This window comes from Microcaecilia unicolor, chromosome 5, assembly GCF_901765095.1.
Source record: "Microcaecilia unicolor chromosome 5, aMicUni1.1, whole genome shotgun sequence".
NCBI classification, from domain to species: domain Eukaryota; kingdom Metazoa; phylum Chordata; class Amphibia; order Gymnophiona; family Siphonopidae; genus Microcaecilia; species Microcaecilia unicolor.
Window position 1 is genome coordinate 272,388,341 of NC_044035.1, and position 19,571 is coordinate 272,407,911.

The 19,571-nt window shown below is 39.7% G+C and overlaps 1 protein-coding gene across 1 annotated transcript in view; it reads left to right on the forward strand.

Moving 5' to 3' along the window:
* Positions 1 to 19,344, forward strand: part of NRIP1 (nuclear receptor interacting protein 1) — a 178,913-nt gene extending 159,569 nt beyond the window's left edge. Inside the window, exon 3 of the mRNA XM_030204220.1 lies at positions 13,100 to 19,344. Within this exon, the coding sequence (XP_030060080.1) occupies positions 13,438 to 16,911 (3,474 nt within the window). The 5' untranslated portion in view covers positions 13,100 to 13,437 and the 3' untranslated portion in view covers positions 16,912 to 19,344. The remainder of the gene's footprint in view (positions 1 to 13,099) is intronic.
* Positions 19,345 to 19,571: the final 227 nt, after the last annotated feature.

Here is a 19,571-nt window from a genome sequence, read left to right on the forward strand (position 1 = left end):
ACCCACTAGAATCCTTTATTTTCCTTTTTCCCTCATTATTTCAATGTAAACACAACAGATGGAAAAGAGGGGTTGCACTTATAATTCTGTCAACACAGTTGAAAGCATTTTGGCCTTAAGCTATAAAGAGAAAATTCTAATATGTTCCTAGTACATGAGGAGTCTCAGTACAGGTAAAGGTCGAAGCGTGCCTACAAGTAGAGAGCTATGGCTGTTGCAGTATTAAGCACTTTCTTTTAACCCTAGAAGAGGGCAGTTTTTACTAAGCTGCCTTGAGTCAGCTTATCCAAATTGACTAACAGGGATACAAAAGAACTGACATACTTTGCTTTGCTATATCTGCAGCTGGGATTAGGAAGGCAATGCTTTGTCCATACATTTGAAAATTCTATATATGACTCTAGTAGTCCAACATCTTCTTCTCTTTGCTCAACTGGAGGTCTGTTGGTATCAAGAATTTTGCAATGCTGACTTTTCATAGATAGGTTTGGGGCATTTTATTTATTTATTTATTTGGATTTTGCTCACACCTTTTTCAGTAGTAGTTCAAGGTGAATTACATCAGGTACACTGGGTATTTCTCTGTCCCTGGAGGGCTCACTATCTTAATTTTGTACCTGAAGCAATGGAGGGTTAAGTGACTTACCCAAGATCACAAGGAGCAGCAGTAGGGATTTGAACCAGCCATCTCTGGATATTAAGATGAGTTCTCCAAACATTAGGGCACTCCCCACTCTGTTCTTAAACTTGGTTCTAGTGTGGTAGGGCATGGTAAACTTCTGAGTTCATGTTCACAGTACCGTGTTGCTTCACAGTGGACTCGATTCTATAAATGGTGGCCGAATTTTGGATGCCAACAAAAATGGGCACTAAGTACTATTCTATAAACAGCACTCAGATTTGGGCACCAAGTATAGAATAGTGTTTGGCGCCGGGATCCACACCCAATTTTGGGTGTGAAGTTTTACTCCAACTGAAACCTGGTGCAAATTCTTATGCCTAAATTAGGTGCGGATCTCCCTTATTCTATAACACTGTGCGCAAATTCCAGGAATTCCCCTGATCTACCTATTTCCCTCCCATGGCTGTGCCCTCTTTTCTAATCCATATGTAAAATTTACAACATATCCTGGCACCTAAAGATGTGCGCATAAATTTAAATTGATGCCAATCAGTGCTGATAATTTATTAGCACCCAGTTATCAGCACTAATTGGTCCGTTTGTCAATTAAATTGAGTGTACGTGCAATTTTTTGCACCATATATAGAATCAGGATGAGTGTCTGTTAGTGGAGGGAGTTTGTGCTGCTGTCACTAATCTGATACCAGAATTTGAATAGAATCTTATTTTACTTTACAACTCAACATACAAAAAAAAAAATCTTCCTTCTGCTCTGCATCTATTGTTGGAGGATCTTTATTAATTGGTGTCAGAATGTTTCATGTGAATAAAAGAGTTGTACACAATAGAGGGTAATTTTATAAACTAGTTTTGTGTATCAAAGGCTTTTTTGTATGCATAGAAGTCTTATAAAATTGTCATGCATGAAAGATCGCATGATGTAAGCTGGCTTGTTGAGTAGATGTCATCAGGAAGGAGTTGAGGCAGAGTGTGGGTGGAGTTATAATTTATGGGTGTATTGTATAAAATATGTGCATATGCACAAACCTAATTTGATAACATTTATGCCTGCCAGTGAACAGGTGTAAATGCCAGGTTAGGCAGCGTCATTTTTGAACTTTGGTACAGCATTAGGTTTCTTATTTTTTGCCTTCAGCTGGAACGTTGGGCGTCTTTATATTGGACTAATATTGTCACATGACCCCTGAAGCAGGCACTGTGTGCCGAAACATGGCTCGTGTCGGGTCATTGATATACAAGACTGATCTGCGTTGTCAATTAAAGATAATGAAGGCTCTTGGTGCTTTTGTGTTTCTGGATATTTTCAAAAGACACACATGTGTCTTTCTAAATTGAGCACCTTTCTGTCCAGTGAACCTAGGCACCCTGTTATAAAATTACCCTCTATATGATTTACATTAAAATGCATGTATGGGGGAGGAGTGGGACTTGGTCAGCATTAAAATGCATATATGGGGGAGGAGTGGGACTTGGTCAGCAATTGTGAGTCCTGCAGAGAAGATCCTCATTAATGCCATCATTTTGAGGCAGTTGTGGCCTTTAAATCATCATTACTTGCTGCAGCACGAATTGGGAAAAGTGTTCCTGTCTGCCACAAATGTTGATCAAGTCAACAAGTAATATTTTTTTGTACCTAGAGGTTGCCCTTGCATTGAGTCCTGCAGAAAAGACTGGATAGGCAAGGGAACAGCTTACTCGCTGACATCATCATTTGTGGCAGTTGAGGCCTTTAAATTATTGTTGCTTTAGTGGGTAACATATTCTGGATGGGGCCAGAATATAATCAGAAATGGCCAAAGCTAAAGAGAGCTCAATGGCCAACTGGAGCTGGTTTGCATTTCCATTTCAGAAGCTGACTCCTACTCATAAGCTCACTAAAAATGAACTGTCTTTATTGCTCCTTCAGCTATAGAGGTCATTAGAGGATTACACCTATGCAAGTGGAGAGGAATGGGGTTAGTGGTTGATTATGGACATACAGGCTGGACAAGAGAGACATTAGAGGGGACAGACAAGACAGTAAAGGAAATAGATGGAAGTCAAAGGGAAGCTAGAAAGAAGAGACATGGAGGTGGTGTGGATTGCTCAGGGGAAAAGAGTGCTGCAGATAGAGATGTCAGTTGGGAGGAGGGGTTAAGGAGACAGAGGGAAGCTTAAAAGAAAAATAGGTATTTGAGGTGTTTTCTCAGGTAATGACTTAAAGGTGGGAAAGTTCTGAAAGAGATTCTGTCTTGGTAATGTGTACTCTTTCACCGATTAGGCTGCCAGCTCACCCAGGTCAACGTGCAAAGGCTGACACCGCTCTGGATGTTCTCTGTTACATGCATAGAGTTGTAATTTTATACCCCCAAAAAATAAGAATTATGGCTTCCATGCTTCAGCAGAACAAAACAGGGACTCTCCCAGTTGACTTGGGTGACGTGGCAGAAATGGTGTACTTTGGGTTCAGGAGGAAAGGTCTATTTTGCAACTCAAGTGAGTAAAGCTCAAGCAGTTGCTAATAGGTTGTTGGTAGAATGCCTGAGGGTTTCCAGCTGGCTCAATTTTCTAGAACAGGTTGTTTAGTCTTGCTTTTGCCCTATTGTGTGCATCAATCGGTTTCTGATTTTCCGAATCAGTGGAATAAAATCAGTGTTGGATAAGGCTGCCCTGAAAGAATGGAGCTACGTGGCAGCCCTATTCATGGACCTACAATTTTCTTTCAACTGAACCAAGGTGCTATCCTATTAATATTGATCTTGGCTTCCATTTTGAGGAAAAATATGTGTGTAGAAATATTGCATTGTGTTGCACAACTAACTGTGCACTGTTATTCCTTGAGAGCTCACTTTCCTTATGATCCATTACTGTTATAAAGTGAAATGTTTCTCAGGAAATACAGTTCCTTGGAAATGCAAAGGAGGACAACATGCTCCTTTCTTTGAGTATATTCCCCGTCAGAATGTTCCACTTTCAGTTTTAAAAATATTTCATGACCAAGTGACCCATGATGATGGCATTGTTGCGTGACTGTGTTTGAAAACCAAGGAAGCAGAGGTATGATGTCATCAACTATTCAGTATTAGGCCAGTTCATGGTAACTGCAATAAAAGTACCATAATTGTGGAGTAATAATAGTAGCATGCCACCTGAAATTATCAGTGTGAGTGCTAAATAGCAGTAATGCTTTGTCCCTGTGAAGAGAAACATTGACAAACTCCCTAGAGGGAATGAGTATATAGTTCTGAGAAACTCAGGCAGGTTCATGAACCTCAAATATAATTGAGTTTTGGACCCTGTGGTGCTAATTGCAAATTATTTTCATGTGTTTTGAATATAAAATTTTATCATTCTAGGCAAACAAGTATATTCCTCCTCTAGCTCTTGTACTTAAGAGGGTTAAGAGGTCTGGAAAAAATGATTGTAGTGCTTACAAACCAGCAGGTACTATATTGACTGTCTGTATTATGTTTGTCGAGCAAAGTCGTTTATTAAGAAAATGTTGGCACTAGTGAGTGGATAAATTGGTAAGTGTCTCTCAGTGGGAATTAAATTGATCAGAAAGCTTGATGAGTTTTAATGGGTATTTCAGTTCTTGCTGCTGCATTGCATCAATCCATGGTCTTCTTGGTATTTTATTCACAACAGCATTAAAGCAGCAGAGCCACATACTTAATTGTGGTTATTTTCTGTAGACCTACTCTTTAGTAATCAAGCTCCTTTTACTTTCCTTTTTTTCAGAGTTAGTAGAAAAACAATACTGTTGAACGTACTTTTTTTGGATCCACAATAAATATGGCTGCTAGCACAGGGGCCCTTTTACAAAGGAGCGGGAGGGCTAACACGCAGGTAGCGTTCGCCCAATCGGCACTACTGCCGGAATAGCGTATACACCCGGTGGTAATTCCAAGTCTGGTGCATGCCAAATCCTGTTGTAGAAAATCATTTTCTACCACGGGGGGTGTTCCCAGTGGTAACTGGCAGTTCACCCATGTTGGCGTGTGCTGCATGATTACCACCTGGGTAGCACGTGAGCCCTTACTGCTAGGTCAAAGGGTGGTGGTAAGGGTTCAGGCCATAAATAGGCACGCGCTAGTTTTAATATTATCAGAGGCCCGTTTTCCGGCCCATTAAAAAATAGCCTTTTTCCCAGCTGCGGTAAAAAATGGTCTACCACACGCCTAAAAGATGCGCCCACACTACCGCAGGCCACTTTTTACTGCGGCTTTGTAATAGGATCCAAGAGTTATTTGTTTTCCAGTTGAGGCCTGGCTGGCGACTATCAAACAGTATATGTGAGCTGCTGAAGGAATTTCACAGACATCTGTGGTTCTAGTTTATGGCATACATCAGCAAATATGGCCAAGGTCAGTTCCCTGTATACAGTAATCACAAAGAGGTGGAACTGAATTAGCAAATATGTGGTATTTGTGTTTAGAGAGCTGTTATAACATAATAATTCTATAACAGCCAAGCTGGCTATGTTTGTAAGCTTATTATCAGCTTGTGTATTGACATGCACGCTTGGGGATAATTCTGTAAAATCGGTACTAATATTTATACACCAGTTATTCGTGTAAATGAGTAGAGTAATGGCATATACATATGTAAATGCCAAAAACCTGTCTAAACACTACTGTATAAATAAGTGCATATCTTACAGGTAGTCAAACGCATAGGTGGAGTCTGGACAGAGCGTTACTTATAGAATACTATGTTGTGTCCATATCTTCAGCATTTTAAGTGCACATGCTGTTACCAGCTCTATGGTTAATGTAAATGATCATCCCTAAGGGAAAAGGCACATATGTGTGTACCCTGATAATACTAGTATTCTGTAAAAGAAGTTAGGAGCTTAGTTTCCTTCATAGATTGATCTCCTAAATATAGGCGCACAGTTATAGAATTAACCCTTTAATGCTAGGCTGCCCTTCTTGTTCTAGTATGTTTTAGTTGATATATTTTCACACTTCCAAAGAATAGGTAAGAATTTTGTATTATGACCGTATTCCATTTATTTTCTATTGAAATCTTCAACCTCCAGTTTGTTCTTTAGTTAATTAGGATCTCTGAACCAATTAGTTTTGCAATATAGATGTACTTTTGCAAAAACACTTTACAGCATCTGGTCAGTAGTTAGTTGACTAGGCCTAACTTCTCTCTCTCCATGATAATCTAAGGGAAAGTAGATTCTGTATCCAGAACACAGTGTGTATGCACTCTGGCCATACATATCACAATTACATAACTGACTTGAACTCCCCCCCCCCCCCCCCCCCCCCTCCCACACACACACACACATACACACACACCCCCAGTGCCACGTACTTGCTTCTGCAGAATCCTGAGCCAGGACCTTTCCAAACCGTAGAAGATGTTTATAAGAACATGTAGTAGCCATACTGGGTCAGACCAATATCCATCTAGCCCAGTATCCTGTTTCAAACAGTGGCCTAGCCAGGTCGCAACTACCTGGCAGAATCCCAAATTGTGGCAAAATTCTATGCTACAAATCCCAAGGTAAGCATTTGCTTCCCCATGTCTGTCTCAATAGCAAACTATGGACTTTTCCTCCAGGAACTTGTCTAAACCTTTTTTAAACCCAGATTCGCTAACCGCTGTTACTACATCCTCCGAGTTCCAGAGCTTAATTTGTTGAGTGAAAAAATATTTCCTCTTATTTGTTTTAAAAGTATTTCCATGTAACTTCCTTGAGTGTCCCCTAGTCTTTGTACTTTTGGAATGAGCAAAAAATAGATTTACCTCTACTTGTTCTACACTACTCAGAAGTTTGTAGACCTCAATCATATCTCCCCTCACCCATCTCTTTTTCAAGCTGAAAAGCCAAACCTCTTTAGCCTTTTCCCATACGAGAGGAGTTCCATGCCCTTTATCATTTTGGTCGCTCTTCTTTAAACCTTTTCTAATTCCATTATATCTTTTTTTGAGATACGGCGACCAGAATTGAATGCAATACTCAAGGTGCGGATGCGCCATGGAGCAATACAAAGGCATTATAGTATTTTTGGTCTTATTTACCATCCCTTTCCTAATAATTCCTAGCATCCTGTTTGCTTTTTTGGCCGCTGAGCACACTAAGCAGAAGATTTCAGTATATTATCTACAACAACACAAAGATCTTTTTCTTGAGTGCTGACCCCCAATGAGGATCCTAACATCAGGTAACTGTGATTCGGATTCTTTCCAATGTGCATCACCTTGCATTTGTCCACATTAAATTTCATCTGCCATTTGGATGCCCAGTCTTCCAATTTCCTAAGGTCTTCCTGCAATATTTCACAGTCCGCATGTGTTTTATCAACCTTGAATAGTTTTGTGTCCTTTGCAAAACTCATCTCAATCATCATTCTGATTTCCATATCATTTATAAAAAATATATTAAATAGCACTGGTACCAGTACTGATCCTTGCAGAACTCCACTGTTCACCCTCCTCCATTGATAAAAAAAAAAATGACCATTTAACCCTACCCTCTGTTTTCTGTCCAATAACCAATTCCTAATCCAGACCAAAACATTGCCTCCTATCCCATGACTCTAATTTTCTCAGGAGTCTCTTATGAGGAACTTTATCAAAAGCTTTCTGAAAATCTAGAGTAGAGAGGTGTGGTAGCCGTGTTAGTCCACTTTTAAAGGTTATCAATAGAAATCAAACAAAATAAAACATGGAAAAGAAAATAAGATGATACCTTTTTTATTGGACATAACTTAATACATTTCTTGATTAGCTTTCGAAGGTTGCCCTTCTTCCTCAGATCGGAAATAAGCAAATGAGGTAGCAGATAGTATATATGAGAGAAACATCAAAGCATTACTTTGACTGTCTGACAGAGTGGGAGGGTGGAAGACCTTTGAAATAAGAATGATTGAATATTTTGACACCCAACAAACAGGACTTAATAAGGATCTGGGTTTTCTAACTCATTATAAAACATAAAGCTGTATTTCTCTGTTTCTCTGTTTATTACCCTCCTCTCACCTACCAACACCCATGCTGTTAGAATATCAATGAAATGCTTTGATGTCCCCATGCATACCCCCACCCTCCCACTCTGTCAGACAGTCAAAGTAATGCTTTGATGTTTCTCTCATATATACTATCTGCTACCTCATGTGCTTATTTCCGATCTGAGGAAGAAGGGCAACCTTCGAAAGCTAATCAAGAAATGTATTAAGTTATGTCCAATAAAAAAAGTATCATCTTATTTTCTTTTCCATGTTTTATTTTGTTTGATTTGTATTGAAAATCTAGATACACTACATCAACTGGTTCACCTTCATCCACATGTTTATTCACTCCAAAGAAATGAAGCAAATTGGTGAGGTAAGTCTTCCCTTGGCTGAACCCATGCTGATTGTGTCCCATTAAACCATGTTTGTCTATATGTTCCATAAATTTATTCTTTATAATAGTTCCCACTATTTTGCCTGGCACCAACGTCAGGCTTACCGGTCTGTAATTTTCTGGGTCACCCCTGGAACCGTTTTTTAAAAATCAGTTACATTGACCACCCTCCAATCTTCAGGAACTACAAACAATTTTAAAGACAGGTTACATATTACTAACAGCAGATCAGCAATTTCATGCTGGTGTTCTTTGAGTACCCTTGTTTGTATGCCATCTGGTCCAGGTGATTCAGTACTCTTTAATTTGTCAGTTTGGCTCAATACATCTTCCAGGTTCTTTCCACATCACCCTTGAAAACCAGTTCCGGTACAGGCGAATCTCTTACCTCTTCTGTAAAAAGCAAAGAATTCATTCAGTTTCTCCGCTATGGCCTTTGTGCTCCATGAGTTCCCCTTTTGTTCCTTCATGATCTAACAGTCCCATGGATTCCCTTGCAGGCTTTCTGCTTCTGATGTACCTGAAAAAGTTGTTACTGTGAGTTTTATCACCTGCGGCAAGTTTTTCTTTATATTCTCTTTTAGCCTTCTTTATTAATGCTTTGCATCTAACTTGCCAGTGCTTATTTTGCCTCTTATTTTCTTCATTTGAGTCCTTTCTCCATTCTTTGAAGGACAATCTTTTGGCTGTAATGGCCTCTTTTACTTCACCTTTTAACCATGCTGGGTGTCTCTTTCGCGTCTTTCCACCTATGCAAATACGTGGAATACATCTGGTCTGGGCTTCCAAGATGGTATTTTTGAATCACGTCCATGCCTGATTTAGTGTCCTAACCTTAGCAGCCAGTCCTTTTAGCTTCTTTGTAACCATTTTCCTCATTTTATTATAGTCGCCCTTTCGTACATTAAATGCAGCTAAAGTAGATTTCCTTTGTGGGCTCATTCCAGATAGTAGCTCAGATTTGATTATATTATGATCACTGTTTTCCAAAGGACTCCAACACCGCAACCTCTTGCACACGCGTAGTTACCATGAAGCCACCAGGCTATCCAAGAAACTTTTTCTTGTCTGGACATGCTACAATTGTTATTGAAGATGGTGGCATACTTGAAATACATTGTACAGCATGAGAAAGTAGACTATGTGATGAGCACACTAAAACCCCCAGGTACTTTGATCCAATGCCAGCTGCTACATACACCCTCCCAATAATCTTACTTGCTGATCTCTGACCTTGACCTTGTACTTTCAACTGTGAGTTACATGTATTTTAAGGGCAGACATTGTTTACACGGAATTTTTATTGACATGCCACAGGATATGTAACTGTAATTGTAAAAAAAAAAACTAGTTTGTGGAAAGACTGATTCTTTTATAACAAAGCTTTTCAGTATGTGCCTAAAAGGAAAATGGCAAAAGAGTAAATTATATACATTGGGATAAATTACACTGACCACTATATAAACAGATACGGAGAGATAAATGGTTTGGTTTTTGAACCAAATTGTCCGGGCTATGGTAGGGTATATGCATCAATGCACCTTAGACATTTTTCTGTCATTTGTTGTAGTTACATCTTGTCCTGAGATGTCTTTTATGAAAGAACTCAGAAAGATTAGCTTACTGCAACTTTAAGAAATAACACCCAGAGCACACCTAGAGCAGTTAGCAAAAGGAAGTAAGTGATATAACACTGCTGTGGAGTTTGGGGAAGGCAGATGGACAGGTAGAGTGATCTGATGTCCGGCAGGTAGGTGTTTCAGCAGGGTTGAGATGTAGTGGTTTCTGGCTAACCAGTGCGAAATAGCATCCAGAACATGACTGGAGATTAGACAGATCGAGGCAATCAGGGTCATGGAAAGAGACTAGATCTAGTGTAGCGTTCTCAGAGCAATGCTGATATCAATCAGGAAGCAGGTAAGTGTGAATCCTACTTTTGGCTGAGCATGGAGAGGATGGAATCGGCAATACTGGCAAAACTAGCCAGAAATCTAGAGCCACATTTCTTTTTTTACAGACTGGGTGCCACAACCTGCCTTGAGTTGTTTTTCGTAAGAGTAGTAAATGGGAGGTGGGGGAAGCTCAGTGAAACAAATGTGAAAAATAAAGTATCAGAATGACAACACTAGTGAAACAATACAAGATGAAACAAAACTTGTTTTCATTTAATTGTCTTGTGTTTCACTGTCACATGTTCTATGCAGTAACTCTGAATGGCTTAGAACAGCAATAAATAAAGAAATAGATTCTATATGTGGTACTTGAAAAGTTGGCACCAAAAATATTTCCGCCTAGGCATATTCTATAAACCACGCCTAGATTTTTGCGTGATTTATAGAATATGCCTAGCGGCCGTGCCCGCGCCTAACTCTAGATGCGTCCATTTACGCCAAGGTAAAGCTTGGTGTAAATAACTCTGCATGTAGATTTTCAGACTGCCCAAAGCCCGCCTATGGCCACACCCCCTTTTAAGCAGCATACATTAGAATTTTACATGCACCATGCTGAGGTATCTCATGGTAACGTTTGAATATGCGAGCACAATCTGTGCACTATGAAATTTTTAAAAAACATTTTTAAGGGGGTGTGCCTGGAGACATAGAGTGTGTGTGTCAGTGCAAATCGGTTAGTATATCGGCATTGCTACATGCTAACCAATTAGCACAAAGCACATGCATCACTACCGGCTACAAAATATGTGGCATTAGGAGCTCACACACTAATGGGAAAATAGGAAATTTTATCCATTTTACCCCTGTGGTAAAAATGGCCTTAGTGTGCAGGAAAGATCCACATAAGGATGTGCTAAGGCCATAAGTACATAAGTATTGCCATACTGGGACAGACCCAAAGGTCCATCAAGCCCAGCATCCTGTTTCCAACAGTGGCCAGTCCAGGTCACAAATACCTGGCAAGATCCCAAAAAAGTAGAAAACATTTTATACTGCTTATCCCAGAAATAGTGGATTTTCCTCAAGTCCATTTAATAATGGTCTATGGACTTTTCCTTTAGGAAGCCGTCCAAACCTCTTTTAAACTCCGCTAAGCTAGTTTTTTTACTGGAGTTTGATAAAAGGGCCCCTGAGTGATTTTACTAAACACCAATCCTTTTTCCTCTCCCACTCCCACGTTTTATGGGATTAATTGGAATTGGGTTTCTCGTCATCACTACAGGGGTTCTCAAACCTGGCCTGGGGGAACTCCAAACAGTCAGTTTTACCTTCCAAGGATTCAATGTATGCAAATCACTCATAAATATTCATTGTGGATGTCCTGAAAACCTGACTAGGTGGGGTTCCCTCAGAATAGGATTGGGAATCACTGCATCACTATTATGTGTACAGAAATAGATATCTGGTAACCTTAATTTTTCTGAGAGGTGGGAAGGAAGGGTAGGTTCACTGTGACGTCTCAGAATGTTTTCACTTGAATTTTATGTATCCCACTTTGGGGGTTTTTATCATTAACACCATAAATCAAATGTGAATAATAATACGCAGCTTATTTCAAACCTCATTTGAGGAAAGTTGGCCAAGGTTCACTTTTCAAATTGCAAATATTAAATAGACTGAAGGGCTGTATCCCTGTTAAGGTTTTAACATTGTGCAAAGTCTTGTGGTCAGTGGTTTGAATTACTGCAATGCTCTGTACTTGGGTCTGTCAAGATACAGTATTAAGGCACTGCAGATAATTCAGAACACAGCAACGTAATTTTTATCTGGTTATGCTAAGTTTCAACACATCAGCCCTACTTTGCAGGAATATCACTGGCTGCCTGTGGAAAAAAAATTTGAGTTTAAAATGTTACTTTTAATACACAAGACTGAGATTGGGAGGCGGGGCTGGTGGTTGGGAGGTGGGGCTAGTGCTAGGCAAGACTTCTACGGTCTGTGCCCTGAAAATGGCAGATACAAATCAAGGTAAGGTATACACAAAAAGTAGCACATATGAGTTTATCTTGTTGGGCAGACTGGATGGACCGTGCAGGTCTTTTAATGCTGTCATCTATGTTACTATGTTACAAGACATTGAAACAAGGTTCTGATCATTACTTGAATATGGTATTGACAATTTATCATCCTAATAGAACAGTGAGGTCTGAAGGTACAATTTGTTTGACTATTCCAGCATTGAGGAAAATTCATTTTGAAGAGACCAAGTAGCGGGCATTTTCAGTCGCAGGGACTGTGCTATGGAACAAACTCCCTTTGCAAATTAGATTAATGAATAATACTGGAAATTTTTTTGAAATTGTTAAAAACTCATTTATTTAGCGAATCTTTTTAAAAGGAAGACTATAAAAGGTGTGGTGGTATAGAATTCAGGTTGTCACAATTTATTCAATGAATGGAGCAGGATGAGTTATGTGGTAGTTTCAGTTTATATGTTTAGTTTTATGTTTTATTGTAATTTGATGTCTTTTGCAAGATGGATTTTATTATGTATGTATTTTTGGAATCCGCTTAGGCAATTAGGTGAAGTATAAATTGATTAAACTAATTCTTGCAAGGATAAAATGACAAACTTTAGGGGGTCAGTATTCAAAGTGCGTTAACCAGTTAAGAAAGACTCTTTTTGGTTAACTTACGCTTCCTGGGCCCAAAGGAATTATCACTGGCTCTTATTTAGATAGGGCCGCTGAATATCCCCTTTAACTGCTAAAGCCAATACTTTTGTTTGAGTGGTCCAGGGGCAGAGTCATAGCAGAATCAGCCCTTAACCTGGTTACGTACCGATATTCAGCCCTTAACGGTTAACAGGCCAAATAGGACCGCATAAATAGCAGTCCTATCTGTGGTCGGTTTGGTTAAGGGCTGAATATAGACACATCCAGTTAAGTGCCAGTCATCCAAACATAACCGTATATTTAATGCTGGTACCTCTATATAGCCCAGCATTGAGCATCTGGGAATAATTTTGGTGGTGGTGCTGGCCGTAGTCTGCAAAGTGTTGCACAGATCAGGCAGAGCCTAAGAAGCAAAAAACGCTGACCACCACCAGTTGAATATTAACCCCTTAATATTTATAGAGACTTTCTTGCCACTTGAGAGAAATTAAGGGGCTTCATTTCTCACAGTTTTCCTGACTTGTTTATTTGTTTCTTTCTTTTAGGTATCAGTAAAGATAAGTTGGAAAAACAAAGTCAAGCAGCAAAATATCTAAAAATTCCCCAGATGCAGATAAGAATGGCAGCTGTTTAATACAGAAGGGCAACATTTCCACACTTTTTTAATGGAGTGGTGCTACAGCAAACATATCAGTGTGTGAGACTGATGTAAATTTTGATTAACCAGTCATGGGGACCAGAAGGATGTTTTTTTAGTTTGTTCAGAACATGAATTTGGTTTCACCCCACACCATAAGAAAGGATATAGACTTGTCAAATTATAACATCGCTGTAATCTTCTGAGTGAATAGAAACGCTACCTTTGTGGATACGTTTATTGAACATGACTCATGGAGAAGAGCTTGGCTCTGAGATGCAACAGGATTCCATTGTTTTAACTTATCTGGAGGGATTACTCATGCATCAGGCAGCAGGAGGCTCTGGTATTGCAGTTGACAAGAGGTCCAGTGTACAGGCTGAAGAGGAGCAGAACTTTAAGATATCTGGCAATATATTTTCTAGCTGCCAAAGTGATGGTCCAGATCTCAACACAGCTAGCAGTCAAGGCTCTGGGATGCTGCACCTCAAAAAGGCAAGGCTCTTGCAGTCTTCTGACGAGTGGAATACAGCAAAGAGAAGGCGACTGTCTGACTCCATTGTGGATCTAAATGGAATAAAGAAAGCATTGTTAGCTGGCGTGGTTGAAAGTGTACCTAAAAGCAAGCAGGATAGTGCATTACTTGCCTCTTTACTGCAGTCATTCAGCTCTAGGCTGCAAAGTGTTGCACTCTCACAGCAGATCAGGCAGAGCCTTAAGGAGCAAGGTTATTCCCTCTGTCAAGAATCTTTGCAAGAAAAGGAAAAAGATTTGGCATGCTTTGGTGTTGCATCCAGTCACTTAAAGACTTTGTTGAAGAAAAGTAAAGTGAAGGATCAAAAGCTAGGTAAACATTTTCCTGAACTTCCCCAAAAGCACCCTAATGAACTGTTTATTGAGACTCCTCATACAGGACGGAGTGGGACCAAGGGTATTGGTGAGCCACTATCATGTGCTGCAAAACTACAGGCTGTTGCAAGTATGGTAGAGAGAGGACCCAGTCCTGCTATCTCACCTAAACCAAGTGTAGCATGCAGTCAGCTTGCTTTACTTCTTTCAAGTGAAGCTCATTTGCAGCAGTACTCTCGGGAACATGCTTTGAAAGCACAGAATGCAAGTCAGTTGGCAAGTGAGAGACTTGCTGCAATGGCCAGACTGCAGGAATGTACCCAGAACGACCATGGTCACCTCCAGGTATCAGAAAGAGCACCAAGTAATTTGACAGATCACACCAGATGTAGTAAAATAATACCCAGTGCAAATAGCATGGCGCCTTTTCAAAACCCAATAGGAATTACAAATTTGTCTCCCAAAATATTAGGATACAAAAGTACTTTAGAGAGAAATAACGTGAAATCATCTCCAAACAACAGCTTGCTTTTGCATCTTCTCAAAAGTCAAAATATCACGAAGCGAAATAAAATGTGTGAGCAGAATGGGAGATGCAGCAGATTTGAAGACAATAGCACACCAATGACTGCAGATGAGAGTTCCGACAATCCTAGTTTTACTGACGGTGAAAGCTCTCATTCAAATTGTATTCCTATAGATTTATCTTTTAAACAAAGAACTGTGAAACCAGAGTTAAGCCAGCCTGCTTCTCTCAATAATTTGACTCAATCACTGCTTCATAATTGGGATCCAAATGGTCAAGGTCTTGAGATCATCAAAGAAAGTAAAGATTGTAAAGACTTTTCCAGGGCATCGCCACTGAAGCCACATCAGAAAGTAACATTGCTTCAGTTACTGCTTGGCCATAAGAATGATGAAAACCTAGAGAAAAGTATAGATCCTCAGGGACCACAGAATACTGTTGACTCGGCAAAATTCAATGTACCTGTACAAACTGGCACACAAACTTCTATTACAGAGAGTACCAATATAAATCGAATGACTCCATTAAACACTCCACCTTTACTTAGATCTGCAAATACAGAATCTCCTATAAATCTTTCTCACCAGTCTCTAGCTATGAAGCATAACTCACCACCATACATTTGTAGCATTCAGCCAGAAAGGCTAATAAATCCTGCATCTAGGCATCTGATAGATCTTACTGAAAACAAAGAACTTCAAGGCACTAAACACCCAGATGAAAATGCACCAAACAGCTCATCCTTCAGTGCAAGCAAGCTGTTACAAAACTTAGCACAATGTGGTATGCAGACTTCCATGTCTGTGGATGAACAGAGAAACAACAAGCAGCTGTTAAATGTGAAGCCAGTCAAACCTCTAGGTTTGATTAATAGCTTGCATAGCCCTCTTCTGTCAAGCAAATCAAGTACACTTAAAGAAAACAGTACAGTATTCAGTAGTCCTCCTACGCCTGTTGACCCAGGACTTTCTGGGTCAGAAATAGAAAATTTGCTTGAAAGACGCACTGTCCTTCAACTTCTTCTTGGTGCACCCAGCAAAGGTAGTAAGAATGAAAAGAAGCTTTTGAAAGGTGAAGGGTTACCAGAACAGAAGGATAAAGGTTTTAGAGAACAAACATTTACAATGAAGATAAAAAAGGAACCACCTAAAGAGGAATCCAGTATATCTCCCAATCCAAGTGAACATCAACCACAAGACACAACAAGCAATAAGTTTGTAGGAATGACTCCTTTTTCTCAGAAGAGCACAGGAATCTTGCTAGTGCCAGATGATGTTAAAAAGGAGCCTCTCTCTCCTCAAGAATTTTCTTCCTCCAAGAACGGTCTTTTGAGTCGTTTGTTGATTCAGAATCATGAAAGCTATTTAGCAGAGGACCTGGATGCTAGTCAGAGAAATAACGAGTCGGCACTGCCAGAATCCAAAAGCCTCTGCACAGTTCCAAAAAAGAGAAAACTTATGCATACTGAGCCTTCAGAAACATACATCAAAAAGGTAAAAAGTAGTACTCCCGAGAGTTCTGATACATACATTTCTTCCCCTGAAGCTCTATATGGTGGGCCTTTCCTTCACCAGCAAAGAAATAACTTTCACAGAAGTGATCCCGAACTGAAATATTTCACAGGTCACAGCTTGCATCATGAAAGCGAACACAGGAGCTGTTCTAGAGAAAGCAAAAGTTTTAATGTGTTAAAACAACTGCTGCTATCAGAAAACTGTGTTCGGGATTTGTCGCTGCATAGGAATGCAGGCAGTGAGGAGAAGGCAAAAGACAACAAAAATAGCTCTACAAGTAGGCCCGAATTCAGCGTTTCTTCCTTAAATGCATCAGTAGGTTACCATATCCAACAGAACAACTGTGCAGATCTCAGGACATTTCAGTATCCAGTGCTCGTAAAGAGTCCTGCTTTTTCTCTTCCTGAAAACTTGGGTAGTATAGTATCCCGGCCTGAGCCAGGCCAGTTCACTGTATGCCCCATGCCTGTTGATAAAACACCTATTCAATGGGTGATCACGGGAATGGACAAAAATGAAAATGGAAAAGACTCACCAAGACTGACCAAAACTAACCCAATACTGTATTATATGTTACAGAAAGGGGGTGGTTCCTTCATCAATCAAGAAGCACAGGGAAAGGTCAACTGGGTCAATTTTCCTTTTACAGAAAAAGCAGGACATGCGATCTTCAAGGAGAAACTGGTTCCAGACACAAGGGCAAAAACCCATTTTCTGAACTTAAGAAACCCTAATGGCCACGTGGGCAGCAAGGCATCTGATCACAATGGAAACGGAGAGGCTTATGGACTTTTTGAAAAAGTTTTGACAATAAAGAAAGAACCCAAGTAGAAGGTAGCAGCCATGCAGTGTTTACCTGTACAAAGGGTGGTTTGGAATTTTTATATAAAAAGTAAAACACAATTTCATGTGGTATAAATACTTCAGCATGATTTGATAAAAGCATGGTCTAATTTTAATGTTTTTATTTCATGTATGCCTGTTTTATTGTGACCTTTACTTTACAGTAGAAATTCACAAGAAACCTACCCAGATGAATGCTAAGTTTTAAATGGAAGTTTCTATTCAGTCTGTTCAAAATCTCAGATCCAGGCCATAAAATAAGATGTTACAATCCAAAAAAGTTATTTATATATGTTCCTTTTTCTTTTCATGTGTTTTCTCCCTCCTAAGAAACTAGCATAAGGTTTATGCAAGCCCTGAAGTTGCATTGATAAGTGTACAATTCTAAGTATATGGCTTGTAGGATACAGAACAATCATTCAGGATTTTATCTCCAGTGCAAAAGAAAACTATAGGACTATTCTGAAAAAGACATCTAAATTTCTATGCTTCTTAAAATATTTGGTGGTTCTAGCAGCTATTAAGTCTCCACAGTTTTCTGGATTCAAGGTTTTCTGTAGTCCTTCAGCCCTCCCCTCTCCCAGCCCATGCTTTTATGAGTAAGTTTTCAATAGGGCGCCCAACTGGCAATTCCTATATGCACTTTTCAGCCAACTATGACTCGGCCATTTTCAAAACACGAGAAACCTGCTGATATTGTACTTCGGTATGAGCTGGCTATATGGCTAAAAGTGTGTGCATGCTCTTACACAGTTTTCAGCAGCATACTTACCATGCATGTGTATTTATGAAAATACGTGCATGTGATTTTCAAGCACACCTCTCATTTTTGGCTGCAAAAAAATGGGCATAATATTGGGTGGCTAAAAATCCATTTATCTAGATATAGCTTGTTTTAGGAGAATAACCTCTATTTTTAACTATGTAAAAGGTGTCTAAGCCTTTGAAAATGTACTTCCTAAATACCGTAAAACATTTTTCCTATATTGCAGAAGGGCTGTGATCCTTCAGGATTACAAAATGGCATCAATTTGTATTGTAGAATACTCATGAATAGTGGTAACCTAATGCAGAAAAGTAAGAACCTTGAGTTATTTCACAGCAGCACCAGGTCACTGGCCACCTTCCACCGATTCTTACTTGCAAAAGGAAGACCACATAATTTTCACCAGTTGTGCATCATGGCCATAGATTATTAGGAAACAGACAGTGATTGCATAAGCTGCCTTCCCTCTTTAGAAAGTAATCTAAAAGCTGAAATTGTATGCTTACTGTGGTAAATCATTTTGAAAATGGCTTAGTCAGAGGGTTATTTTAGAAGACTGATTTAAAAAAAAAGGCATGGAGGAAATGCTTGGGCAAGACCAAAATCATTTTGGAAGAGCATTCATGTGAATAGGGTTACCATATTTGTGGAGACACAAAAAATAAAATGCCACCCCACCCCAGCCCACTCTGCCCCTTGCCCCATTGCTGGCCCCACCCCAGCCACACAGTCACCTTGATCCCCCAAGAAGCCAGGTTCTACAAGCAGTGAAAATACTGGTAAAAGTAACAGAAATGCATTTTCTTCCGTAGTCTAAATAAATTAGAAAACATCCGCAGCATTGTCCCCCTTTCCTTTCTTTCCCCTTCTATCCATGTGCTGCATTTCCCCTTTTCCCTTCCCTTCCCTTCCATCCTCGAGTGGCTGCCCCCTTCTCTACCCTCAATCCACGAACAGCTTGCTCCCTTCTCTCCCCATCCCCTCCCCCGTCTCCTCCTGGGCCTACCTTGCAAACCTGGTGGCCTACTGGCCTCTCCGGGGCAGGAGAGAACCCCAGTCTTTCCTGCCTGCTGCTGCTGACCTCCCCGCTGCCACCACTTCTTGAAAATGGCTGCCTAGACTTCCTGCCTTATTACATATTTTGCCAGTAGGCCTAAATGGGTTTGCATTATGACAAATCAGAATATGTTTATTAATAACTTTTATTTCTTTGTTCCTTTGGAAATAAATTGTCATGAAGAAAAATCAACAAAGACTACTTTTTATAAATCTAATGAATGGATAAAGATATTAGTTTTGGAATTTATTTAATATCCTTTCAGTGGAAACTTGGATATCCACAGAGCTTGCACCTTTAAATATTTTACCTCGAAGCTTATACCTTTAAATATTTCACAGCCTTGTAAAGGTGTCATCTTTGCCCAGTTGTTCAAACTTCTTTTCAATAATTTGTAAAGATATGTATCCCTTTCCCTATTTTCTTTGTAAAAATTGTCCTCAGGTAGAAGTTCAAACCAATTCTAAAATGGGCTCATTGCTTGGACGTCCAGGCCCTTGAACAGACCAAAATCAACTAATCTGGTTTGCTGATTCAGCATATCTATCTCTCTCACACACACACAGGATGGGCCAAATTCTATAAATGGCACCAAAAAATCGTCACCAAAAAAAAAATAAGCGCTAAGGACCAGATTTTATATATGGTGCCTAGAAAATCTGAACAGAAAACATTTCCACCTAAGCATAGTCTATAAGGGGCACCTATATTAAGGCACTGTATATAGAATATGCTTTTGATATCCTAGCATCTAAAACTACATGCCTCTATTTACACCAACGAAAATGTGGAATAAATACTGATGCATAGAGTTACGCGCATTAT